This window comes from Pinus tabuliformis, chromosome 2_2, assembly GCF_031772625.1.
Source record: "Pinus tabuliformis cultivar Carrire ecotype Pingquan chromosome 2_2, CPIR1, whole genome shotgun sequence".
NCBI classification, from domain to species: domain Eukaryota; kingdom Viridiplantae; phylum Streptophyta; class Pinopsida; order Pinales; family Pinaceae; genus Pinus; species Pinus tabuliformis.
In genome coordinates this window covers 985653878-985680729 of record NC_142300.1, presented here as the reverse complement: position 1 = coordinate 985680729, position 26852 = coordinate 985653878, and the positions used below count along the sequence as shown (strand labels likewise).

General features: G+C 36.9%; 2 protein-coding genes and 1 pseudogene across 2 annotated transcripts in view; 1 reads left to right on the top strand and 2 right to left on the bottom strand.

Annotated features, from left to right (window-relative positions):
* Positions 1–1671, top strand: part of LOC149196619 (uncharacterized) — an 81651-nt gene extending 79980 nt beyond the window's left edge. Inside the window, exons 8-9 of the mRNA XM_089405589.1 lie at positions 437–761; positions 859–1671. Coding sequence (XP_089261715.1) covers positions 437–761; positions 859–1212 — 679 coding nt within the window. The 3' untranslated portion in view covers positions 1213–1671. The remainder of the gene's footprint in view (positions 1–436; positions 762–858) is intronic.
* A 2020-nt stretch (positions 1672–3691) lies between these two features.
* On the bottom strand, positions 3692–9012 carry LOC149196618 (uncharacterized). The gene is made up of 3 exons (XM_089408370.1): positions 8226–9012; positions 6399–6846; positions 3692–6308 (listed from the first exon to the last, which is right to left on the bottom strand). The coding sequence occupies exons 1-3, from the start codon at positions 9010–9012 to the stop codon at positions 3692–3694; spliced, it is 3852 nt and encodes a 1283-aa protein (XP_089264496.1).
* A 2215-nt stretch (positions 9013–11227) lies between these two features.
* LOC149196617 (serine/threonine-protein kinase Aurora-2-like) overlaps positions 11228–26852 on the bottom strand; it is a 34241-nt pseudogene continuing 18616 nt past the window's right edge.

Sequence of the window (26852 nt, the reverse complement as noted above, 5' to 3'; positions counted from 1 at the left end):
GGGTACTGTGCATGGGATGGTTCTATTTTTTTTTTTTTTTTTTTTTTTTTTTTAGTAAGTCCTATTGTTTCTAGTTTATGAAGGAGAGGTAGGGCACTCCACTGAGCTTGAGTGCTGCAAATTAACTTTTTATTAGAGGCTCCGTTTGATAGAGATAGGCCTTAAAATTGAGCTTTTTGAAACCATTTATGAATTCACCTATGAAATAGTTTTCCAAAATTTTGAAGTTACTCGAAGGCATTTCCTCCCAGCTTGTTGTCAGCCTTGATATTGCTTGTAACAATAGCTAACAAGTGGGTTTTTAGTGTAGCTAGGCATTGTATTAATATTAACCACAACATTATGATCATGAGTTATCACAAGTACTTGAGATTTATGGTTGTCTAGTCATTGAGATGTTACTAAGCTATTTGCACATTTCCTTTGTTCCTGCCAGTGCGGTTGGAGATGCCTGCGTCGCCATGAAAGAGTGGGTTGCACATCCTTATGAAGATACTGCCCTTGACCACATTCTGCCTTGTGTAGATGTGGCAACAGCTGAACAATCTTTAAATCAGAGCAAAACAGTAACCAGTAAAGTGGTAACAGTTGTGAACAAGGTGCTAGGTACTGTTGCTAATAGTAACTTTCCGCCAAATGCTGGCCCTCTTTATTATAATCAATCTGGTCCTCTAGTGCCTACACTTTGCAATCCTTACACTGGTCGGCTGGATGATCGGCAATGCAATGCTGGAGAAGTTAACCTCACAAATGCACCACAGGTGATTCGCGATGTTGCAAAGTGCTTAGAAGTTTCAAGAAACTGATAAAAACATGTGATGTAGTTGAGCTAATATTCATTCTGCTCGTCATTTGCAGGTCTGGAAAAACTATACATGCACAGTTTCATCATCTGGAATATGTGCAACAACTGGTCGGATAACCCCGGATATTTACAAACAGTTAGTACTAGCAGTTAATATCAGCTATGGTTTGTATCACTACACTCCTTTCCTCGTGAATTTGCAGGACTGCACATTTGTGAGGGAAACTTTTGGTACCATAACTGAGGATTATTGCCCTGGCCTTCGACAACATCTTCGCTGGGTCTACATTGGCTTAGCGCTCGTCTCAACTGGTATAATGCTTTCAATTATCTTTTGGGTTGTGTACAGTAAGCAACGCCGACGCAGAGATGAATACTATAAGCAACATGGTGATGGTCAGAGATGAATACTATAAGCAACATGCTGATGGTCAATTCATGGCTAGAGACAACAACAAATCTTTATTTGAATTATGGTGAGTTATCTGTCAGTGGGGGACGGTTTCAATGGAAATATCAGTTTCCTGGTCTACTCTTAAATTATGGCAGCTACATAATGTTTCCATTTTGTTATGATTGAAAATGCTTCTGCCTGGATGGGATGTAGAGAATATTGAATTGAGTGGTAGGAGTATTAAGGGGCTACAGAAGAAATCAAACCTAGATAGAGGCAGATGGCTCCGAGACCTAGAGGTAGAGGCAGATGGGCCGCCTCGAAGAAATTCAGTTGCTGTATAGGTTTATACATTATTTAGAAGCCTGTATTACACCAATATTTTGGTTTATACATTATTTAGAAGCTTGTATTACACTATCATGTAAAGTAATTCCAAGTTTTCTGATCTGACCATGCCTCTTTGGACATAGATTAATTATGTTTTTACTGAAAAGGGTCTCTTCCCAATCCTTTGAGAAGGCCTTCGAGTGCCCTGGCCCTTGTATTTTTCTTTAATACAACAAATCTGACATATTAGGGATTTTTATTGTGATTTTCCTTAGTGAACAGGGCTTACCCATGAAGTCTGAAACATTATACTGAGAAGGGCACTGATATATTTTTCTTTAATGCTAAAAATCTGACATACTGGGGATTTTATTGTGATTGCAGTGTGCTTTATTTTGCAGTATGTCAATTTTAAAAATACGACATTTTGGGATAATATTGTTATTTCTGTCCTGCATTTTGCGCTAATTGATTTTCAGAAGGGTAAAGTTCCGGAAAACAATTGCAATATGTCAATTGCTAATTGATCTTCAAATTAGCAAATTTTTCAAATTGCTTCAGTATCTCGAAAAGAATGGTAGTGTGTCAATTTTAAGAGTTTTTCATGGGTGATACATTTATTTTTATCATTTTCTTTTTGATATTCCATCACATGGAAATTTTTGTATAGAATGGAGATATCAAAATCTCCAGGAAGGGAGATATCTCCATTTAGGCTTGAAGAGTAGGTGACTCTTTGGGGTAGATCTCATTCTAGTGGGGCTGAGATGTTCTGCCTTTTGTTAAGGTATAAGTTTTGTTATTTTTGGTTTGGAGGTTAATATTTAAGTTTTGGTATTTTTGGTTTGCAGGCTACTGGATCAAGGAATGTGTTTGGTCTATTGTGACAAGGATCAAGGAATGTGTTTGGTCTATTGTGACAAGGCTTAAAGAGTAGGCAAATCTTGAGATAGATCTCACTTTAGTGGGATTGGGTTTGGTCTATTGTGACAAGGCTTAAAGAGTAGGCAAATCTTGAGATAGATCTCACTTTAGTGGGATTGGGTTGTCTTGATTTTTGCCGAGTATTTTTGGCTGGTGGATTTCTCGATCAGTTTGGCCCATTGTGATAGGCTTTGAAGAGTAGTGACTCTTGGGATAGGTCCCACTAGAGTGAGGTTGGAATGCTTTGACTTTTGTTAAATCATAAGTTTTTGGTATTTCTGGCTAAGGACTATTAGATGCTCTTTGTTAATAACAGCTGAAAGATTTACAATGGTTAAAGAAAAATAAGCTAGAAATTTAACTTCATTACTAATTACTAAACTTTTTGAGCCATTAGATACTCTCGGTTAATAACAGCCGAAAGATTTACAATGCTTAAATAAAAATAAGCTAGAAATTTAACTTCATTATTAATTACTAAATTTATAATTCTTTGTAAAACTAAAGAGAATAACAATACATATTAATTCTTTGTAAAACTAAAGAGAATAACAATACATATTAGACATGTTTGTAGTAAAACTTGTTTTCAATATTTGAGGATGATTATGGTGTTGTTGGAGAATTTTAAGGGGCGATTTTAGTAGCTGAGTTCTTAGAGTGATTTAAAAGTATTATATTGAGAACAAAATGTATTATTCCTATTAAGAATATATGTAGTGAGATTGTTTTTCAGATTAATCACATCATTAAAATTTGGTTGACGTTCTGAACCATCTAATGTGGTTCATTTTTTTTTTTTTTTTTTTACCCATGGAAAAAGTCGTAATTTCTATTAATATATAAGAAATTACATTTTGTAGATGCCAAGGCATATGCATATGGAGGCATGTTTGCCTATCAAGATACATGAAGCTGTCTAGATAATGATAAAAGCTTAACTGCTAATCGCTATTACTCCACGCAGGGAGTTTGCTATCAACCATATTGTATCAAAACTTCCCTCAACAGGAGGAGGGAAAAATGTCCAAAATTGTATCATCTTTGCGCAGAGAGAGATATATTATGTACCGAAACCAATACTGTTGTATATACAGCCGTTAAAATAGATATGAGAAAAACATAATTTATACAATGAGATCAACAAAATATTGGGCTTATAGCCCAATTTGTCCATGTTCTACAAAAGGTCTGTGGTAGTATTGATGGTAAGTACCATCAATTTCCTCCTGAATCAACTAGTCATTGCCCTGTAGATGCGTTGCCTCTTTTGAAAGTTGATGAGCCTCCGAGTTTTGTTCCCTGTAAATATGTCGACAGACAAAGGAGTCAAAAGTGGCTATCAATCTATGAGCTTGTCCTAGAATATGCCTCAAAGTATATGCATTGCAGTGTGATGCATTGTTGAGCCAATTACACACAATTTTTGAATCACCAAACAATTGAAGATGTCTGCAATGATGTTCTAATGCAAAGTATATGAGATGTTTTGCTGTACAGAGTTCAACAAAGTTGTTAGTACCCCTGCCCAGGTTTATTTGAATTTTAAACCTGTGTGAATCATTCAGGAAAAGTATGGCTCCCCCACCACATCCTGCTTCCTGAGCAGAACCATCAAAATATGCCCATGGTTTGGATTTGTCTATGATTTCAGGTATGATGGTGCGCGGAGGGGCTATGATGTCATCCTCGGGAAGGAGATCATAATCAGCGATAGTATGAAGTAGAATGGAAGGCCAGTGAGGGTCCTTGAGATTGAAAATGGAGTGGTTTCTAGCAATCCAAATGGCCCAACAGGCTAGGAGAGGCATATTCCTGGCTTTTCCTTTGTAGGCTTGGCACCAGGAATTCCAGGCCTCATGAATGTTGTTACCATGCCAGGGGTGCAGGGAAGGGTAGTGTGCAGTAATACAGTTCCAAAACTCCTTAGTGGAAGGGCAGTTCAGGAAGAGGTGTTCGGTATTCTCTTCATCAAGTCGACAAAGATGACATCGAAAAGGGCCATGAAAGGTTCTTTTCATCAGATTGGCACCAGTAGGGATCTTGTCAAATAGAATGTTCCACAGTAATAGGCGGGTACGAGGGGCAACCTTGAGTTTCCAAAAAGGTCTCCAGTTTGGGTCAATAGACTGTGGTTTATGGGGGTCCATGAGTCTGATGTATCCTTCTTTAGGGGAATATGTTCCGTTTTTTGCGAATGCCCAAATAATTTCATCCGGTTCCTCTGTCAGTCGGATATGTGCCTGTGAGAGAGCTTCAATGTATTGTTTCCAGTCAAGTCGCCATTGCTCAGGGATATCCAAATTGTGTGCCGATTTCCAAGCCTGACGAAGAACGGTGGAATGATTGCGATCGCCAATGTGCTTGACGTAGATGATGCCCCTGTAATTTAGGAATCTTATCAAATCAGCTGGCAATTTGTGTGCATTCCGACATCCCACCCATGGATCCGTGCCAATACGCACTGCATTTCTTTCATTAATTCTCCAGGTAATACCTTGTCGCAATAGAGGAAGCGCGTTCATCATTGCCTTCCATATGTTGGAGATATCACTATTCGTGGGGTGTGTTTGCCTAAACCAATCCATCAAGTTCATGGGCCATATGTATTTTGCTTGAGCAACCCGAGTCCAGAGACTATTGGAGGTAATGAGTTGCCAGCCAAGTTTAGCAGCCAAGGCTTTCGAAAATAGTTCAAGCCTTTTTATGCCCCATCCTCCCCATCGTTTTGGAAATGCTATTCTATCCCATTTGACCCAAGCAAAAATTTTCCCGGGTTGATTACCCTTCCATAAAAATCTGCAACATATACTTTGGAGTCTGTTCAGAATGCCTTTCGGTATCCATGCTAGAGTCATCCAGAACACAGGTGTGGCCTCGATAACTGCCTTTATGAGAATTAATCTGCCGGCCCGGGAAAGGTATTTATGGTACCAGATCTGTAAGCGTTTTTCCACTTTTGCAATAAGCCACGTCCAATCTGCGATCCTATATCCGAGAGGCTTTAGTCGGAAGCCCAGGGATTTAAGCTTGTCTTCCAGGTTGAGTGCAGAGAAAGGAAAGCGTTGGGTAGTGTAAATGGTCTCATGCTGAGAGAAACCAATTATGGTAATTGTAGATTTACCCTCATTAATCATCATCCCGGTTGCCTGTTGAAAGAGTTTGAAAATATTATGCAGAACTGTGGAGTCGCCAATGCTACCATTTAAGAAGATCAGGATGTCATCAACAAACAAGAGATGGGTCAAATAGAAGTTCTCCGTAATCTTAATGCCAACCAATTGATATCTGTTCCAAGCAGCAATGATGGATCTGCTTAGGCCTTCCATTATTAATAAAAAAAGTAGAGGGGAGAGAGGGCAACCCTGCCTGAGCCCTCTCTCAGATAGGAAGAAAGGAGTAGCTTCCGCATTAAGTAAGACACTGTAAGATACATCCTTAATGCAGCTCATAATCCATTTGATGTATGTGAAAGGGAAACCCAGATGAGTCAATATTAATCTGATATAGAGCCAATTAGCTCTATCAAAGGCCTTGGATAGGTCCACCTTTAAGATCATGCCCTTCTGCTTCTTTGTCTGTAGAGTGTGGCGCAGTTCCTGTGTAGTGGCAATCGCCTCATGTATCTGTCGATGCTGTAGAAAAGCAAATTGCTCAGGAGATATATGCTTAGACAGTATGGGCTTCAAGCGATTTGTGATACTCTTAGCAATAATTTTATACAGACAGTTACAAAGGGAGATGGGTCTGAAATCATTAAAGGAGGTAGGGGAATCATATTTCGGAATGAGGGCAATAAAAGTGGATTTGATGGCTGAGGGGATATTGCCACTTCTTCTACAGTCCTCCACGATCCTGAGTAAATCATCCCCTAGGATGTCAAAGAAAGCAATGTAGAATTCGATGGTCCACCCATCAGGTCCAGGGCTCTTATCTTTCTTAAACCATTTAATGGTGGCCTCAAGTTCTTCTTTCGACACTGCCATTGTCAGATTCTTCGAGTCCCCCTGTTCTACAAATCTAGGAAAGAGTTCTGCAACCCGCATTATCTCCAGGATGTTCACCTCACAAGGCGCCTTGTAGATGAACTTGAAGTGCTCATTGGCGAGCCTAGCCAAACCCTGCTGATCTGATACCACTTGGCCCTGATCGTTTTGAAGCTCCCAGATAGTGTTAATGGCTTTCCTACCATTAGCAAATTTATGATAGAACTTAGTATTGTTGTCGCCTTCAGCGAGCCAGATAGCCCTGCTTCTGAGGCGCCAGCTCTCCTCTCTTTCCTTCAGAATTTGGGAGCGCTTTGAGACAAGGGTAGTGTATAGGTCCATGTTTGTTGGTGATAGAAAGGTACCATTGGACGAGTCCTCATATTGGCAATGGCTCGTTCTGCTTCCTTCAACAAATTATCATCATTTAACCATTTCTGATGTGCCCAGTTTTTGGAGATCCTCTTAAAAGTTCAGACAGCTTCCTAATAAAACCAGCAGTGTGATCTTCCCCGTCTAATATGGGATTGGTTCTCCAATATTCAGAGATCAGTGGTAGATAGGAGGGGTCCTTGAGCCAGGAGGCATTGAATTTGAAGGGGCTGTTAATCTTCGGGATGTTATCTGACAATTCCAAAAATATGGGCGGATGGTCATATATGCCTCCAAAGCCTACCCATTGCCTAATACGGGGGTGGAGGGTAAGGAAGACTTCTTTGATAAGAAATTTGTCTAGCCTTCTAGCAAGACTGTGATTGCCGGTTCTGTTATTTGTCTAAGTACACTGGATTCTGACAGGAGGAATGTCAACCCATTGATGCTCTTTGAGTAAGGTAGAGACCGTGTCGGAAACGCTGTCCACCTGGGCCAAGTGGCCTCAGGATTCACAGTATCCTAATGCGAAGTTCAAGTCCCCTCCCAGGATGATATTATCAGCGCGAAATAATTCGGAGTCGAGCAGGGTCCTCCAAAATGATTCCCTCTCCACACAAGGGCCATATACATTAATGATATGGATATCAGATCCAAGAGAGTGGGCAAATAAGTCCATACCAATAAAACCTCTGCCTCCCCAAGAATTCCAGAGCACCATAGATTTGTTACAGAAACCAATAGCAGTACCTCTCGATCTCCCAGATGCGTCCATGGCATGAAAGGTCCAATTCGGTAGTAAAGAGTTGAGAATAGGAACGAGGGAGGTAGCTGAGTAGAGGGTTTCTTGTAAGAAAATTTTATCCAACTCGGTCGAAGTGAGCAGTCTTCTGAGGGCTAGTTTTTTGGGGGGGCTAGCAACCCCTCGACAATTGAAAGATAAGAATTTCATGGAGGGTGAGGCTGAGGGCCGTCCCTTGCTCTAAGGGCCCTGTCAATGGTTTGTTGTCGCCCAAGGGCAACTTCTTCACCCGTAGTGTGTCTGGCTTTTGTGAGCTGAGAGGGGCATCCCCTAGATGATTTATGGGAAGTCGGGGGGCAAACAGGGTCAATACCAATCGCATCTACACCCTTATCCTTAGTTCTGGAGCGGAGAGGGTACCGGGGGGTAATAGGGGGAGAAGGGGGGGATAGAAGCGGAGGAGGGGGAGAGGGGGGGATAGAAGGGGAGGAGGAGGAGATCAGGGATGGGATGCAGGGGGATGGAAAGGGGGAGGGAAGGGGAAGGGAGCATAGGAGAGAGGAGGAAGGGATAAAGCCCAGGGAATTCGGGGGCACAGGAAAGATCGATGAAGGGACGGAAGGGGGGGAGGTACCCATGCAAGAGAGAAAGGAGGGGCAGGGAATAACATACCTGCAGTCGAGGTGATGTCCCTCGCAGTACTCGAGCTCGATGGAGGAGGAGGCGAGGAAGGAATGGAGTCCGCTGGTCGCTTGTCCGATGCCGCTTTGTTGGGGGTACTCTGAGTATCCCTTGGTTTTTCAGGTACAAATTCATCCTTGTGCTGAGAGGGGCTCCCTCCCGTCTGCTCAGTCTCCTGTCTCTGCTCAAAACCCCTATTCTTATGCAAGAGAGGGCAATCCTTGTATAAGTGCCCTACTTTATGGCATCTGCGGCAACGATACGGGATGCCTTCATAATCGATAAGCTGCTTTCGGGATGTGTCCCTCCACTGGATGGTGATGAATTCCTGAAGCCCTCCTCTTGTGTCAAGATTGATTAGGATGCGAGCATATGCCATCATACCCGTGTGAAGGTAGGACTTGTCGTACTCCATGTAGGTGCCAATAGCGTTGCCGATCCGTCTGAAGATGTCCTCAGACCAGTATTGTAATGGGAGACCCGGAAGCTGAATCCATACAGGCCCTATACCAATCTGTTCAGTCTCAGGATCGAAGAGGGGCGTCCAACGTTTCAGCAGAACCGGGGCATGCTCGAAGTGCCAGTAGGAGGATAGTACCCAATTAGTGTGATCGGCACGAGCGAATCTCAAAGCGAACCATCCCCTCACAAACGTCTGCATGAATGGGATGTCAACCAGATGGTGACCCCATACCTCTGCTGCCCAGGCCTTCAGTCGGGCGGCCGAGTAATTCCTTCCCCTGATGCGACCGACCAAGACTCTGTCAGCAAAATCCATAGCTTCTCCCCACTGAATGTCCTCTTCTAATCTCAGGAAGATGTCGTCTGCCTTTGATTTGAAGCACTTGTACTTCTTCTTGGTCCCTTGAGGGGGAGGTGGATGCGATGCCCTGCTAGGAGGAGGGTCTGAAGACTCAAGGGGAGGGCAAGGGTTTGACGAGGAGGGGGGAAGACCATCAGCCGCAAGATGTAAGGTACCGGCAAGAGGCGGGACAACGGAAAAACAACCAGAAGGGGGAGCAAGGGTAGACTGAGAGTACGAAACGACAGAAACCCCGGTCACCGGTGGGAGAACTCAGGAGATAGAGCCAGTGGTAGGGGGTCTAAACCAGGGTTAGGGTTTAGGCAGGCAGAAACGAACCCGAGTGATGACGGGGATGCCGGAGGGGTAGATAACGATGGCCAGGTAGGAGGATCGTCCGGCAGGACCACAGGGGGCCGGGAGGGTTCAGCCAAAGAGTAGCCAGAGCTGAACAGGCTTGCCGACGTGGGAAAGGAGGAACGCCAGATGGAAACCCCCTCCAGCGGGTCTTCGGAGTAATCCACGACATCTAAATCTTCCATGTCGACAGTTGCACCTTGAAACGGAGGACACCTCGTAACTGCAGGAAAACGGAGAACAGAAAATCCCGGACCGGTCAACCAGGTAACAGGAACAGACCGCGAGAAGAGGTGGTCAGTAACGGAAAAACCCCCGAGAAACACATTCAGGACAATAGCCACCGGTGAAGCGAAACCGTATCAGGTAGAAAGCTAAAGGTGAAACAAATGAAAGCGACAGAGCGGGTTACAACGACCGTCCATGGAATAACCGCTGCAGAAAATGAAACCCTAACCAAAACCCTCTCGGGCAGTCTCCATTCCACAACGACAAGGGTTTTAATTGAACCCGTCTCCACTCACAACTGATGTGGTTCATCTTATATGTATTCAATATACAATTAAGATAATTTAAAAGATAAAGGTTTTTATAATTTGACAAATTTTACATCAAAGATTTAAAAACTCTAGTTTGCCAAACTTTTTCCTATAAAATCCTTTAAAACGTCAAAATGCCTATCTATCTAAGTCACTATCCATCAAAAAGATTTTGGAAAAGTGCTTAGCGAAAGTGCTTCAAAAGGGTGTTAACAATTTTTTCCCTCAAAGATTTCTTTAAAAACTTGAAAACTTAAATGGTATTTGCAAATACCAAAAGGGTTTTGTAAAAGTATTTTGAAAAGTGCCTGGAAACACTATATTTTCTTGGAGAAGAATGTCATAGGCAAAATAGAACATAATTCAAATCTTATATATTTTCATAGAATAATGTTATTAGTCAAATTCAAATAAAATGGACTAGAATTGTTCTGATATTGATAGCACAAAAGTTACTTTCCACCTTGATCCCTCCAATTGTGTATTGTAAAAGGGAGGAAGATGTAAATAGAGACTCCACCGGTTCCATTTATAAGGGGAGGTTGTTTTACTTTGAACATTATATTTCAGCAAGAAAATAATTTGTAAGCATGGGAACAACTTCATCCTAGTGTCCATATAGCTTGCAGAGATAGTGGTTTTGAATTCCATTGAAAGGATCAAGCAAACAACGTACAAGAATCAGATTATAACAGATACACTCATGCATTAAGTCATCTTAACATTTCTAAAATTGCACAATGTTGAAGTTGCAAGATCTTCCTATATGCATTTTTCAAAGAACAATAAAATCGCCAAGTGCTACTCATACACTGAAGCCTCCTATCTCTGGTTCGGAGGATAGTGAAGGAAAAACGTTCCTCAATGAATTTGAAAAGATAAAATACAAGAAAGGGATTTACAATGTTTACATATTATCAGAATGCCTAGTAACCCACTTGGAAGCACTCTTCAACAACATGAGGGATTAAACATCCACCTAGTGCAAGCTAATGCCTACCTCAATAGTCTAATAACACTTTTGTTTCTTGTAAGATATAAAGGTAACAATTAGTGCGTTATTCAATACTTTCTTGTAAGATATAAAGGCAATGATTTGTACGTTATTCAATACAGTGCCTCGTAAACACTATCATGGGGATGAGCATTTTGAACAATTTAGAGTTGTTGAACTTTATGTAGAACACTCGGTACGTTATTCAATACAATAGTGGCTTGTAAACACCGTCAGGATCAATAGTTTGAACAACCCAAAGATGTTAGAGAACTTTATGTAGCAATAATCACGACATTATTCAATGTATTGCCTTGTAAATGCCATCAGGATCAACGTTTTGAAAAATCCAGGGATGTTGAAGAACTTTACACAGGGGCAGTGTTTGTAGAGAGTCTTTTACCAAAAGCTGAAGGAGAAAGTATCATAATTAGCAAGATATCATAAACCCATGATTAATAAGATATCCTAAGATATTTACAAAAATCTAGCGCAATGCACACTAATTTGACGAGGTGGTCTTTCGCTGCATCAGAGACGAAAGGCCTGGGAGGAAATTTCAAATCAACTTGGACAATCGTGCACAAAAATTTAGCCTATTACATTCATTTGAATCCATTTCAGGATTCAAAATAATCAAACTAAGAATCCAATTTAAAATCTTGTAGATCTTCCATACTAAGGAAAGTTTCATAAGGCTTAAAACAAGAAAACAAGCAAGGAAAAAAGGCACATATAATGCTCTTGCAAACCTTTTGTAAGTGTTTGAATGCTCCTTAGCTTCAAAAGGAGGAAACCCATAAAGAAACTTATAACACAAAACTACCAAGCTCCAAATGTTTGCCCCAATATCATGCTCCTTGTTCTTTGTTGTTACTGATTTTTACATATGCAATTTATCTTTTAAGTTGTATAGTTTTTCAAAAAAATTAAAAAAATTGTCATGCACTTTGTAATAAAGAGCTATCTATTTAAATGTTATTTATTTGTTATATATTTTTAAATATAAATAAAACGCTGCCGACGAAGTTATCGTTCGAGCAGGTTTGGATGCTCTCGATCACTGCTGCTCCGATCAACAGGTAATAAATAATTGCAGGACTCACCGCACTCCTGACAGTCAACGAAGGGTGGGGGGGAGGTGGTGTGTTCGCAAAACGATTTTGCACTTACCACCAGACGTGAGATGTCCACTTTTTAATAATTGTGGGACTCGCCCCTCTGAAACCACTTACCGCCGCTATCCCCCTCGCAAAGCGCTTCTACCCTCCCCCATCAATCGCACCATTTTCTCATACCGCCACCATTTCTGCCAAATTGATCTCCACTATATATGTCCTGATAATTGAACTATTTGATCGTTAAATTATTAAATCCTTAAATCCTTCTCGCCAACGCCCTGATTGTCAGTTAATGATGCACTAATAATGGCTATTCAAATAACGACTATTCAAACTCATTTCATTTCTAAATTTGAATTCATTCCTATCAAGTGCATTGTTCTTCAGTTCACTAATGATCGCCAGAGTACTCAGTAACACCAAATATTTGAGTTAAGACTTCTGTGATCCATGATAATTATAACATCATCTTTTGGAAAAAATCACATGAGAGAGATTCTCGTCGACGCGTTTCGAGCCAACCAGTGTGGTTCATCTTGTCTTGAAGATGAATGACACTCGTTGGTTTGAAATGTGTCGACGAGAATATCTCTTATGTGATATTTTTTGAAAGACGCTGTTATAACACCAAATCTCTAGATTGCAACAAATAACCAGTGTTACGAGTCGTTAGTTCACAGAGTATTCTCGTTCAAACATTCTCTGTTCTTTCCATTTTCAAAATGGCCAGTCAAAAGGGCAAATCTAAGGTTACCATTGAAAGCCCAATCTTACTTCCCGTGTCTAATTTAGACAAATTCCCTTTGTTCGATACTCAATTTAAAATCATAGAGACCCATTGTGAATTTGCCCTGTATGAGCTACATAATTGGGTGCTTCTACCCTCCCCCATCAATCACACCATTTTGTCATACTGCCATCATTTTTGCCAAATTGATCTCCACTATATGTCCTGATAATTGAACTATTTGGCCGTTAAATTATTAAATCCCTCTCGCCAACGTCCTGATTGTCAGTTAATGATGCACTAATAATCACTATTCAAATAACGACTATTTAGACTCATTTCTAAATTCGAATTCATTGCCATCAAGTGCGTTGTTCTTTAGTTCACTAATGATCGCTAGAGTACTCAATAACACCAAATCTCTAGATTGCAACAAATAACCAGTGTTACGAGTCGTCAGTTCACCGGGTATTCTCTTTCAAACATTCTCTGTTCTTTCTATTTTCAAAATGGCCAGTCAAAAGGGCAAATATAAGGTTACCATTGAAAGCCTAATCCTACTTCCTGTGTCTAATCTAGACTAATTTCCTTTGGTTGATACTCAATTTAAAATCATAGACCCATTGTGAATTTGCCCTGTATGAGCTACATAATTGGGCATTTCAGAGGTTTGAAGATGCCAACAATGAATTCAATTTCTAGGAATCTCTGTTACCCCAATTCATCTTCCCCCAAACTCATTATTTCCCTGAATTCGTGCTCTGATGTGAACGCCGTGACTTACCATGTCAAAGAGCCATAGTTACCCGAAATAATGAGATTTTGTTTTCCATAAACCTAGAATCAATTTGCCAGACTTTGTAGATAAATTTAGACTAATTCCCTTTGGTTGATACTCAATTTAAAATCATAGACCCATTGTGAATTTGACCTGTATGAGCTACATAATTGGGCATTTCAGAAGTTTGAAGATGCCAACAATGAATTCAATTTCTAGGAATCTCTGTTACCCCAATTCATCTTCCCCCAAACTCATTATTTCCCTGAATTCGTGCTCTGATGTGAAAGCCGTGACTTACCATGTCAAAGAGCCATAGTTACCCGAAATAATGAGATTTTGTTTTCCATAAACCAAGAATCAATTTCCCAGACTTTGTAGATAAACCCTCAAAATTTTCTTCATCATTTTTCAGTTGATTCCCTTATGGAAATTATAAAAAACTTAGCTTTCAACAACAAGCTCATATTTTCGAGTAATTTTTACCTAAAAATTCAGAATTGCCTCGAACCAATCCACCATATTCCTATGTTATCTTTCTAGAAATGTCCATACATGTTATCTCTATGGTCTGTTGTCTTTTAGGTTACCAAAATTATCAAAGGGCTAATGAGGTAATTCTAGGATTTTTGTCAGTGTTTTCATCTAGTAAAAAACCTTAATCCTATTTAATTTTAACCAGTTTATATCAAATAATCATCCACGAACAATTTTTAAAATTCAGTGTTGAAGGATCTTTTAAGCATCAATCAATATTGATATATTTATTCTTGTACCACCAATCAGAAATATTCAAAATTCCACTGCAAAAGTTGGAGTCATAGGGAAGACCACAGTGTGTCATCCATTGAACTTCTTTGGTCAGGAAAAAATTAGAAGAGTATTCTTTTAGTGATTTTGTGGATCAATTTTTATCTTTGTCATTCTGTCTCCTTCGCAGTCACGCGTCTCAAGAATATCAATAGAAATCAAAAGAATTTTACATCTCAGTGAACAATCAAAAGTGGGAGGTTGGTACCTTTATCAACATTTTATAGAAATCAAAGTTTATGGTTGTGAATTGCCCCCATATAAACTGCCAGTTTTTGTGCCCATGAAGATTTTCTCTAGAGTTTATTAGATAGATGATGAACATGGATGAAATTCATTGTGTCTAGGAAACAAAAGGTCCAATTTAAGTTGAAAGCACAAGTTGACCCATTCATAGTCAATACCAGAGTAGTAGAAAAGGAAGTTGGGAATTTATTGAGACAGATGAAATTCAAGCTAAGTTTCAGCTGACCTTATGACCCTTTAGGAGTAATTTTATCCATGAGAATTGAACAAAAGTCAAATCCTTATACTCACATATCAAAACCAAAAATTGAGTAGTATGTAAATAAAGAAGTATGGGGGGAAATACTTTGCAATAGGTTGAGGAACACATTTCTAACTAGACATCTCTAGAGACTCCAAGATTAAAAGAAAAAGAATTAAAAAGACCAAGTGAGAGTATGTCTCCTACAGGTTCGGGTTTTAGACTAACATAATTTAAAGTTTTTAAAAGGAGAAAAATAATGAATGTAGAAGAAGAATCATCAAAGATAAAAAATCCAAAGAAATCTACTACAATTATACTATCAAATGAGCCTGTGTATTCAATACATAAAGCTGAATAAACAAACCCTGACCCCCCCTACTTCCTCTTCTTTAGGACAACAAAATATTTTCACAAGATTCATAGAAATGAAGCACTGAAGACTTCTACCTATTCTGAGTTTTTGAAACAATCTTCTACCACTCAAATTAGATTGTTGCCTGCATTGGACCCTGACAGAGGACAATTTCAATTGACATTTCTTGAGCCAAATGTTACAATTCCTAAAAGTACAGAGAATTACAAGACTTATGTATTTTTTTTGATACAACGCAGATTCATCCAATAGAACAAATTGATCTACATAAATAGGCAGGTGAGATGATTTATTCCTCCTTGACATGTTCTGCCATGGAAACTTCACAGTTGCAAGCTTCTCTAAACAATATCCATTCTTAGCTTAAACTAGAAAATATGTCCTCATTAGTTAAAGATACAAGGATAAAAGGATTGGAAGATCTGGTAATCAAATTAAGATTAGATCCTAATGATGTTAATGCTGCTAAAGAAATTATTAAGAGCAGAAATGCAGATATTCAAGCATTAAGAAAAAACCTGAAATTACATACAACAAAGCATCCTCAAACTCAGCGAGTTGTGCAATTAGAGAAACAAAAGGAAAATATGTTGCATATGATTGTTGAACAAAATATTCAAATTCAGAAGATGGAAGTAGATATGGAAAAACTCTTAAAAGAAAAGGTACAACAAATGAGCACAACGATTGCGGAAATACAAACATAATCAATCAACGAAGAAGCTATTGAAAAGTTGTCAAAGGCTATGGAAGACCTGTGATTAAGAAATGTTGAAATAAAGAAATTAAAGGGATTATTGCAAATAATGGAAGAGAATAAACTGAAGGTAGATAATGCATATATCTCAGAAGTGCAGAAGAATTTGAAGCTAACTAAACAATTTGAAAAGTACAAAGATAAATCAACCAGTGCACAAACATTATCTGAAGCAAAGGAGAAAATATGGATTGACATCAATTCAACCATTTCAGAGCTGTGGACATCTATTGAAATAAATTTTGAACAGTGACAAATGGTACAGAAAGAAAAAGCTACCATAACAGAAATGAAAGAAGAGTTAGATCACAAAACAAAAGAAGCAATAAGGATCATCAAAGTGCTAAACTCAAAAAATATAGATGAACTTGAAAACATATGAAATATATGAAGACTTGGGAATTGAAGACAGAACAGACACAACCCTAGAAGTTATAAAGGCATTAACAAAAATAAATTTAATGTTGCAGATGGAAAACAAATGGCAAAAATTAAAAGCTCAAATAAAGAAGTTTCACATAAATTTTTCTATTCTCTAGCAAAAAGGACTTCCATCCCTAAGAGATTCTCGTGGCCAATTGATTTCACTAGAATATTACCAGTACAAGTTACATGACATAGCAACATACAAATCAAAGTTTGCTAAGGTAAAGTGGATCATTAGTGGTAAAACGTTTCTGGAAGGTTTAGAGAATGATTTATTTATTTTTCATGAGGTCTATCATCTGTTTATCACTAAGCCAAATTTTGAGAAGTGCACTGAAGTGGATGAAGCCTACAAGAGGGTGTTTAAATTTTCATGTCTAGATGATGAAAAATGGGAAAGTTCCTTGAATTTCTTGAGTGAACTAAAAGCAGGATTTCAGGTAGCAACGCAGAAAAACAGGGTCAAAATACAACCTTTCAAGTGTTTGTACAGTAAAAAAAAGAGCACAAAGAGCAGGGACAAATTTTAAGGCAACATTTGCAAACAACATCCTCGAATAGTGTGTTGTTTCTACAAAATCAGTTTCAGAATTCCTATTTTGAATTGCATTAATTAGATATATCCAAATCTTTTTGGATGGAACTTCATTTTTGTAAAAGATTGTATTAAGTTAGATATCTTTGAATTCAAATCTATATATACATTGTAATTCGAAGTAATAAGAGTTGAACCTTTGAGAGGGCCAAGAAACATCATTGTACTTTTTTAGAAGTTTTTAAAAATATTCATAGGATTTTGACTTCAGTTTTAACAACAATTGTGTTCATGTGAGTTTTTTTGGTATATTCATTTATGTTTTTTCATGATATGTTCATGGTAACATAGGATTTAGGGTAAGGCTAAGTTAAGTATTAACTTCCCTGACAACCCACTGCAAAGTTATAATTATCACTTGGATATAGTAGCCCTGTCTGTGAATCAACATCGCATAGCGTAAGGTTGAGACAATTATTCGCAAAAGGTCTGGGAATAACTAATTAAATAAGTTGTTTAAATTAGTACCTCTGCATCATTTAATTATTGCCTTCTGTCATCTCTTGAATGTATATGTGTTGGCTGTAGAAATTTCTCTACACGCTTCTACTATATCTGATAAATTAAGTATTCAGGATGAATGTTTAATTATCATATATCTTCTTCTTTCCTCTGTCATAATCAATTGAAGGATTATATGTTGTTAATAATGAAAATCAACACTTTGAAAATCTCAGAAGTTTTTGGATTATACAAGTGTAAATGGTTTGAATCATTGGTCATCCATTTAAATTAAATCCCTCACTTAGATGCTTTGGCACAGTTCTCTAGCCTAGAACTGTCTTCAAAGATACAACATCAAATTGGCGCCGTTGCCGGGGAACAAAGTTTGAAGTTCATTTTCCCTGGGACAACGATAAGACTTACCTCTTAATGGTGAATAAGAGGTTAGCAAGCTAAAATTCTTCACCTGACGACTTCATAAATTAAATCTGGCTTCACGCAGGCATACCAGATCTCACTCTGATCCTCAACTTTCCACTCCATTATCAGATCTAGAGAGACTTGTGCGAATTGCTTCCCTTAGACGTAGACTTGAAGCTTCTACTTCTACTTCTCTTCCACCTGAAACAATCTCACAGTTTGAGCACTTTGAATCAATTCCTATCCCTGTTGAATTATCAGATTTACCACCTAAAGTCTTAGAACTTCTTTCTAAGGGAGTAGATCTACAATATTCTTTATTAGTTCATCAACTTGAATCTTTTGAGCTTCCTATCTCCCTTTCAGAATCATTTGATACAGAAGCAGAGCTTGAACTTCAGTTGCATGAACTTAAACCTGGTGATTTTATATCCTTTGTCATACACACTTATCCTTCTACTTCTGCCAAGCCTGAAGAGGAACTTAAAATCTACACAAATCCTTTAGCTTTTGAAGATCAAGAAAAGATTATTCCTGAAGTTCAAAAGTTAATTGTTCATCCTCAGTTTCCAAAGAAGCCTATAGTTTCAGACCAATCATCTTCTAGTAAAGATTTATCTCCTAGACAAACAATTTTACCACAACAACAAATGGTTGGATTTAGACCAATTGTGACAACTCGGTATGCAACACTAGCACTTCCACTAACAAATCAAATTCATGAAGGAAATTCGAAACATCTACCCAGATTTCCCAGATTTAATGGAGAAACAAGACCATCAACAAAGGATCATTTTTCTGTATTCCTTGACTTTGCAGATAATATGAACATAGAACATGAAGATGTTTATATGAGACTGTTTGTTCAATCATTAGAAGGAAATGTCAAGATTTGGTTCAGACAATTACGTGCAAATTCTATGAATTCATGGACATAATTAACAAATATCTTCATAAATCAATGGGGAATAAAAAATGATCCTGTTTATTATTTGACAGAATTTGAAGACATAAGAAGGAATCTTGGTGAACCTGTTGCAGAATTCATTAAAATGTTTAATAAGATTTACAATAAGATGCCACAAGATTGTAAACCTCTAGTTGTTACAACTAAAGTTAGATTCTCTAAAGGATTCGATGATGATTTTGCTTTAATGTTAAGAGAAAGAAAAGATGAAACCTTCGCAGATATGCGAACTAATCAATTGAGGTAGAAGCTAATAGGGAAACATCAGGGAAATTGAAGGAAAAAGCAGAGAAAACAGTAAGAAAATTGAAAGTTAAAGAAGAAAGTGGTTCATCATGAAAGATGTAAAGAAGAGGAACACAAATTGAGGAGATTACTCCATTATTAATAAATTTGTCTAATCGAATTTAAAGGATGGAAATTCAGCCGAGAGCAACGCAACAAGTTGTAAATAGGCCTCTAGGACAATATAAAAGACCTTTTCAACCACAAATTTTAGAGAGAGAAAGACCAAACAATGATCAACAAATTTAACCTCCATTGATGATTGATGATCAGGACCCTAAAGAAGTAATACCAGTTGTGACCAATGATATCAATTATTTTGTTGATCAACCATCTGAAAATGATATTTTCCCTCTCAATCAAATTTATCCTCTTATTAAAAACAAAGAATATTTTGAAATTTCTAAATATCAATTTTTTTTTTTTTTTTTTTTTTAACTGAGCTAATACCTAGACAAGGCCTAGGTAGACCTGTAAAAAAAGTTACCTTTGATGTCCCACAAGATAAAGCCACTAAAACTTCATTTGTTCAGCCTCAAAGCCAACCACAAGATCAATTAACTACAAAAAAACCTATGTCACCTATTTTCAATGTGGAAAAAGAATTAGAAAGGGTTAAAATTCCAATTCCTTTATCTGAACTTTCAAGAAATCTAGGTTATAAGCAGCAAGTTTCCAAATGGATACAATTTTCAAGTGTAGACGCTGAAGGAGATGTGATTAGCCTACAAGATGAGAAACCATTTGTGGTTTTTGGTCCTAGTTTAGATATGATGGATGAAAATGTTCCACCTTTCTATGTCACATTAAAAGTTCATGATTTTCTTTTGTACAACTGTATGCTAGATTCTGGTGCTTCTCACAATTTAATGGCTAAAGTTATGGATACGCTTCAGTTGCAAAACACTAGGCCCTATCATGATTTGTATACTTTTGATTCAAAAAAGGTATCATGCTCGGGGTTAATCAAGATTTAGTTGTCACGCTTGCTCATATTCCTGTAAAGAACATAGTAATGGATATAGTAGTAACAAATATCCCTCCTAAATTTGGTATGTTATTATCAATGGAGGTTGAATTTGTTGATCATTGTTTGGTCTTTCAACAAATTCAACCTCCATTGATGATTGATGATCACAACCCTAAAGAAGTAATACTAGTTCTGACCAATGATATCAATTATTTTGTTGATAAACTATCTGAAAATGCTATTGTCCCTCTCAATCAAATTTATCCTCCTATTAAAAATAAAGAATCTTATGAAATTTATAAATATCAAGTTTTTTTTTGTTTTTGTTGTTTTGTTGTTGTTTTTTGTTTTTGTTTTTGTTTTTTGTTTTTTTTTTGTTTTTTTGTTTTTGTTTGTTTGTTTTTGTTTTTGTTTTTTTGTTTTTGTTTTTGTTTGTTTGTTTGTTTGTTTTTTTTTTGTTTGTTTGTTTTGTTTGCTTGTTTTTTTTTGTTTGTTTGTTTTTTTTTGTTTTTTTTTTCGAATTTCTTATTACTGAGCTAAATAGAAGATGATTTGCGACTTAGACAAGGCCCAGGTAGACCTGTAAAAAAGGTTACCTTTGATGTCCCACAAGATAAAGCCACTAAAACTTCATTTGTTCAGCTTCGAAGCCAACCACAAGATCAATTAACTACAGAAAAACCTATGTCACATGTTTTCAATGTGGAAAAAGAATTAGAAAGGGTTAAAATTCCAATTCCTTTATCTGAACTTTCAAGAAATCTAGGTTATAAGCAACAAATTTCCAAATGGATACAATCTTCAAGTGTAGATGCTAAAGGAGATGTGATTAGCCTACAAGATGAGAAATCTTTTGTGGTTTTTGGTCCTAGTTTAGATATGATGGATGAAAATGTTCCACCCTTCTATGTCACATTAAAAGTTAATGATTTTCTTTTGTACACCTGTATGCTACATTCTGGTGCTTCTCACAATTTAATGGCTAAAGTTATGGATAAGCTTCAGTTGCAAATCACTAGGCCCTATCATGATTTGTAAACTTTTGATTAAAAAAAGTATCATGCTTCGGGTTAATCAATATTTAGTTGCCACCCTTGCTCAGATTCCTATAAAGAATATAGTAATGGATATAGTAGTAACAAATATCCCTCCTAAATTTGGTATGTTATTATCAATATCCTGTTGTGTTAAGCTTGGAAGAAGATTACAAATGGATATGTCTTACGCTGTCATCCATGTTCATGGAGGAGAATATCTAAGATTGTATAGAGAAGTGAGGTTTATAAATACTATGCGTAATGATAATCAAACAATAAATCACCCAATATATGCCATTGATCAAGATTTAGGGTGTTTTATTTTGGCTGTAAATGATGAGTGTAATGCACCAAACAGAATTGAAGATACTATAAATGTTCCTCAGTATTCAAAGAATGATGTATGGAAAATGTAATTTTATGGAGCCTTTTCTAGAGATGGAGTTGGAGCCGAGATTGTTTTGATTTCACTTGGAAAGAAAAACATCACTCAATCTTTCAAGTTAGATTTTGAAGTTACTAATAATGTGGCAAAATATGAATCTTTAATATTGGGATTAGATTTGGCTAAGAAGATGAAGGTGCAAAATTTGACAGGATTTGGTGATTCATAATGATAGCGAAACATGTTAGAAATATTTGTCAAATAAAACATTCTAGATTAAAGGCTTACATAAATGAGGTATGGCACTATGTGGAGAATTATTTTCAAGCTTTTAACATCTCAACTACTCCAAGAGAAATAACATACATGCAGGTTCCTAGGGAGTTTCTGTAAGCACTTTCAAAACTCCAGATTCACTACAGCTGCAATATCAAATTGAAGTTAAGTACAAACATTCTATCCCTGATAACTTAAGACACATGCAATTTTTGAGGATGATGAGCAATTAAAGGAATTTTTGTAGACTATGGAGGAGTTTTCTTGTTCACATATTGAAGAAGAAAATAATGATGTGATAAAAGAAAACATTGGTGATCCAGATATAAATCTGAAACAAAAAATAGCTGATCATGATATTATACAGTTTCCTAATAATTACATTCCTAAAGGACTAGTTCCTCTTGAAAAATTGTTTGATCAAAATGATGTACCAAGATCTTCATTGTCAAATTCACAACAAGAAAATATACATGATTGCAATATTGGTACTACAAAAGAAGTAAGAAATATCAAAATCTCAACAATCTTGCCACATGATATCAAAGATAAATATATCAATTTGTTCAAAGAATACAAAGATGTATTTGCATGGTCATATGAAGATTTGAAGACTTATGATACAACTATTATTGAGCACAAAATTCCTTTGAAACCAGGAGCTAAACCATTTCAACAAAAACTGAGAAGAATTAATCCTATCCTGTTGCCAATTATTGAGAAAGAAGTAAGGAAATTGCTAGATGCAAAAATCATTGTTCCTTTAAGATATTATGAGTGGATAGCTAATTTGGTTCTTGTTAGGAAAAAGAATGGAGAAATAAGACTGTGTGTTGATTTTAGAAACCTGAACAAGTTGTCATTGAAATATAATTATCCACTGCCAAAAATGGATCAATTGCTTCAAAGAGTAACATGTTCTAACAAGATTTCAATGTTAGATGGTTTTTCTGGATACAATCAGATTTTAGTCAGTCAAGAAGACAAAGAAAAGACAACTTTCACAACGCCATGGGGTACCTTCATGTATGTTAAAATAAATTTTGGTTTAATCAATGCTGGTGCAACATTTCAAAGAGCCATGGATTTGGCATTTGTTGGAAAGGTAAATAAATTCATAGTAATTTACCTTGATGATTTAATTGTATTTTCAGAATCTGATGCAAAACATATCAAACACTTGAAGAAAGTTTTTCACAGATGCAAAAAATTTGGGATTTCTCATCATTCAAAAAAAATAGTATTTGCCATGATGGAAGGGAAATTGCTAGGACATATAATTTCAAAGGAAGGAGTCACAAATTCCCTTAAAAGAGTCCCAACAATTTAGTTAATCAACTTCCCCCGAACAAAGAAATAAATTCAGTGATTTTTAGGGAAAACAATTTTTTTTAGAAGGTTCATACCGAATTATGCTGAGATTATCAAGGATATCATTGACATGCTTAAGAAAAATCATGAATTCAAATGGAGTGCACAAGCTAGATTTTTATTTTATCAGATTAAGAAAGCAATTTCAGAGGCACCAATGCTTTACAAACTTGATTATTCAAAACTTTTTAGCTTTTTTTCTTTTGCTTCATATGCCTCAATAACAACAGTTTTATTGCAGAAAAATGAAGACTATTATAAGAAGCCAATTGCTTTCTTTAGAAAATTTATGAGGGATGAAAAACTGGGGTATGACATAATTGAAAAATTGAAATATTCTCTAGTTCAAGCCCTAAAATATTTTAGAATCAATGTAATGCTTTCTCCTATAATTGCTTATGAATGCAGTAAAAATAATGTTGACTCAACATGATACAGATGGGAAGAGGGGGATATGGATTGCTAAGATCCTGGTGTTTGATTTAGATATCAAACCAACAAAGCTGGTTAATGGACAAGGTCTAGCTAAACCGTTGGTAGAATCAAATTGTAAAATTTTGGGCATCAATTCAATTATGCAGGTTTCAGATCCTTCATAGGAGAAAAATCTACAAGAACCTTCTTTTGCTTCAGAGGAGAAGAATACACAAGAACCTTCTCTCAACTCAGTACCTGTACCACTTCCTCTTCATATTGATGAATTTTTTTTATTATCAGATTGGTATAAAGACATTGTACATTTTCTGCGACATTTTGAATATCCTCTTGAATTCACAAGGAATCAATGCAAATATCTTAAACTCAAAGCAATGAAATATTGTATAGTAAATGCAAATCTATATTGGAAGGACCCATTGAACATTCTTTTATTGTGTTTGACTGAAAGTGAAACAGAAGGGGCGATTGAACAATTTCATGAAGGAGTGTGTGGGGGTCACTATGCTTGGAAAGAAACAACATCCAAAATTATACTCATAGCATGATTTTATTGGCCAAAGATGTTTGCACAAGTTGGTTCAAAGGTATGAAGTTGTATTCCTTGTCAGCTTTTTGCAGGAAAACAAAGATTAGCTGCCCTCCCTCTCATTCTAGTTTCAGTTGAAGCTCCCTTCTTACAATGGGGACTAGACTTTATTGGTGAAATAGTCCCTTCTTCTAGTAATCAACACAGGTGGATACTTACAACAACTAATTACTTCACAAAGTGGGTAGAGGCTATTCCTGTAAGGAATGCAACTGATTCTATGGTCATGAAGTTTATTGAGGAAAACATTCTGTCTAGATTTGGTTGTCCAAGACAAATAGTTACATATAATCTTCAAGCTTTTAGTTCCATTAAAATGATTGAGTTTTGTCAAAAATATCAAATTTCATTACATCACTCTACACCTTATTATCCATAAGGGAATGGGCTAGCAGAATCATCAAACAAAAGTATGATTAAAGTCATCAAGAAAGTGTTAGCAGATCATAAAAGAAACTGGGACAATCATTTGAAATATGCAGTATGGGAAAATAGAGTTTCACCCAAGAGGTCTACTGGTAAATCTCCTTTTCAACTTGTTTATGGAACATAAGTTATTTTCCCTACTCAATTAGCATTTCTAGTCATGAAGCTTTTGCAGGATTCATATGAGGAGATTGATGATTTCTCAAAAAGGATAAATCAAATCATTGAACTAAATCAGGACAGAGAAGAAGTACAACACAAACTCCTACAATATCAAGACAAGATGAAAAGTTTGTTTGAAATAAAAGCTAGAGAAAGGGATTTCAGACAAGGAGACTTGGTTCTAAGATGGGATGCAAGAAGAGAAGAAAAAGGAAAGCATGGAAATTTTGACAATCTCTGGTTGGGACCTTTCAGTATTGCAAAAGTCAAAGGAAATAATACCTTCATTCTTCAGAATTTGGAGGGAGAATATTTCCCATTTCCAGTCAATGGGAAATATTTAAAGCACTATATCCAATACTGAGTGTGTTTTTTTTACAATCATTGTATATGTTCGGTTTCATTTATATTTCCAAGAGCAAGTATGATTTTTCTACAATAATGACTCCATAGCCCGAGGAGAAGGCACATGGATCTGCATGTTCTCTTCATCCCGTAAGGGGAATTAGTCCCCATATGGATTCGATGTTGTAATTTATTTTTACATATGCAATTTATCTTTTAAATTTTATAGCTAAAAAAAGAGTTAATTTTTGTCATGCACTTCGTAATAAAGACGAGTATATATTAAAATTCAGCTTTAAAGTTTGATATATGCACAAATATTCTATTTAAATGTTTTTTTGTTAAATATAAATAAAGTGTCGCAGAAGAAGTTATTGTTTGAGCATCTTTGGACGCTCTGGATCACCTTCACTCTGATCAACAGGTAATAAATAATTGCAGGACCCCCCGCACTCCCGACTATTAACGAAGGGGGGGGGGTTCTGCAAAATGGTTTTTCACTTACTACTCAACGTGACATGTCCACTTTTTAAGAATTTTAGGACCCCCCTCTCTCTTAAACCACTTACCCCAACTACACCACACCCCCCCCACCCCCCCCCCCCCCCCCCCCCCCCCCAACAAACCGCTTCCGCCCTCCACCATCACTCCTTCCATTTTGTCATACTGCCACCATTTTTGCCAAATTGACCTCCACTATATGTCCTGATAATTTAACTATTTGACCGTTAAATTATTAAATCCCTCCCTCCAACGTCCTGATTATCATTTAATGATGCACTAATAACGACTATTCGAATAACAACTATTCAAACTCATTTATAAATTCGAATTCATTCCTATCGAGTGCATTGTTCTTTAGTTCGTTAATGATCGTCAAAGTACTCAGTGACACCAAATCTCCAGATAGCAGCAAATAACCAGTGTGAACAGTCACTAGTTCATCGAGTATTCTCTTTCAAACATTCTCTGTTCTTTTTATTTTTGATTTGGCCACTCAAAAGGGAAAATCTAAGGTTACCATTGAAAGCCCAATCCTACTTCATGTGACTAATTTAGACAAGTTCCCTTTGGTCGATACTCAATTTAAAATCATAGAGACCCATTGTGAATTTGACCTGTATGAGCTACATAATTGGGAATTTCATAAGTTTGAAGATGCCAATGATGAATTCAGTTTCAGGGAATCCCTGTTACCCCAATTCATTTTCTCCCAAACTCATAATTTCCCTGAATTCGTGAAATGGTGTGAAAGCTGCTACTTACAAAGTTAAAGAGCCATAGTTTCCCGAAATAATGATATTTTGTTTTTCATAACCCCAGAATAATTTTTTCAAGATTTGTAGATAAACCCTCAGAATTCTCTTCATCCTTTTTCAGTTGATTCCCTTATGGCAATCTATCAAAAACTTACCTTTTAGTAGCGAGCTCATATTTTTGAGTCATTTTTACCTAAAAATTCAGAATTGCCTCGAACCAATCCACCATATTCCTCTGCTATCTTTCCAGAAATGTCCATACATGTTATCTTTATGGTCTATTGTCTTTTAGGTTACCAAAATGATCAGTGGGTTGATGAAGTAATTCTAGGATTTATGTTAGTGTTTTCATCTAGAAAAAAACCCTCAATCCTTTTTAATTTTAGCCAGTTTATATCAGATATCATCCATGAACAATTTTTAAAATTCAGTGCTGAAGGATCTTTTAAGCATCAATCAATATTGGTATATTTATTCT

Excerpts from the sequence above, each read along its gene's own strand:
- LOC149196618 (XM_089408370.1), bottom strand. The coding sequence starts at position 9,012 with ATGGATTTTGCTGACAGAGTCTTGGTCGGTCGCATCAGGGGAAGGAAT. Across the intron at positions 6,847-8,225 it reads GGACATCACCTCGACTGCAG|GAAGCAGAACGAGCCATTGC; the intron begins GTATGTTATTCC and ends AATTTGTTGAAG. Across the intron at positions 6,309-6,398 it reads CTTGAGGCCACCATTAAATG|GATCGTGGAGGACTGTAGAA; the intron begins GTTTAAGAAAGA and ends TGATTTACTCAG.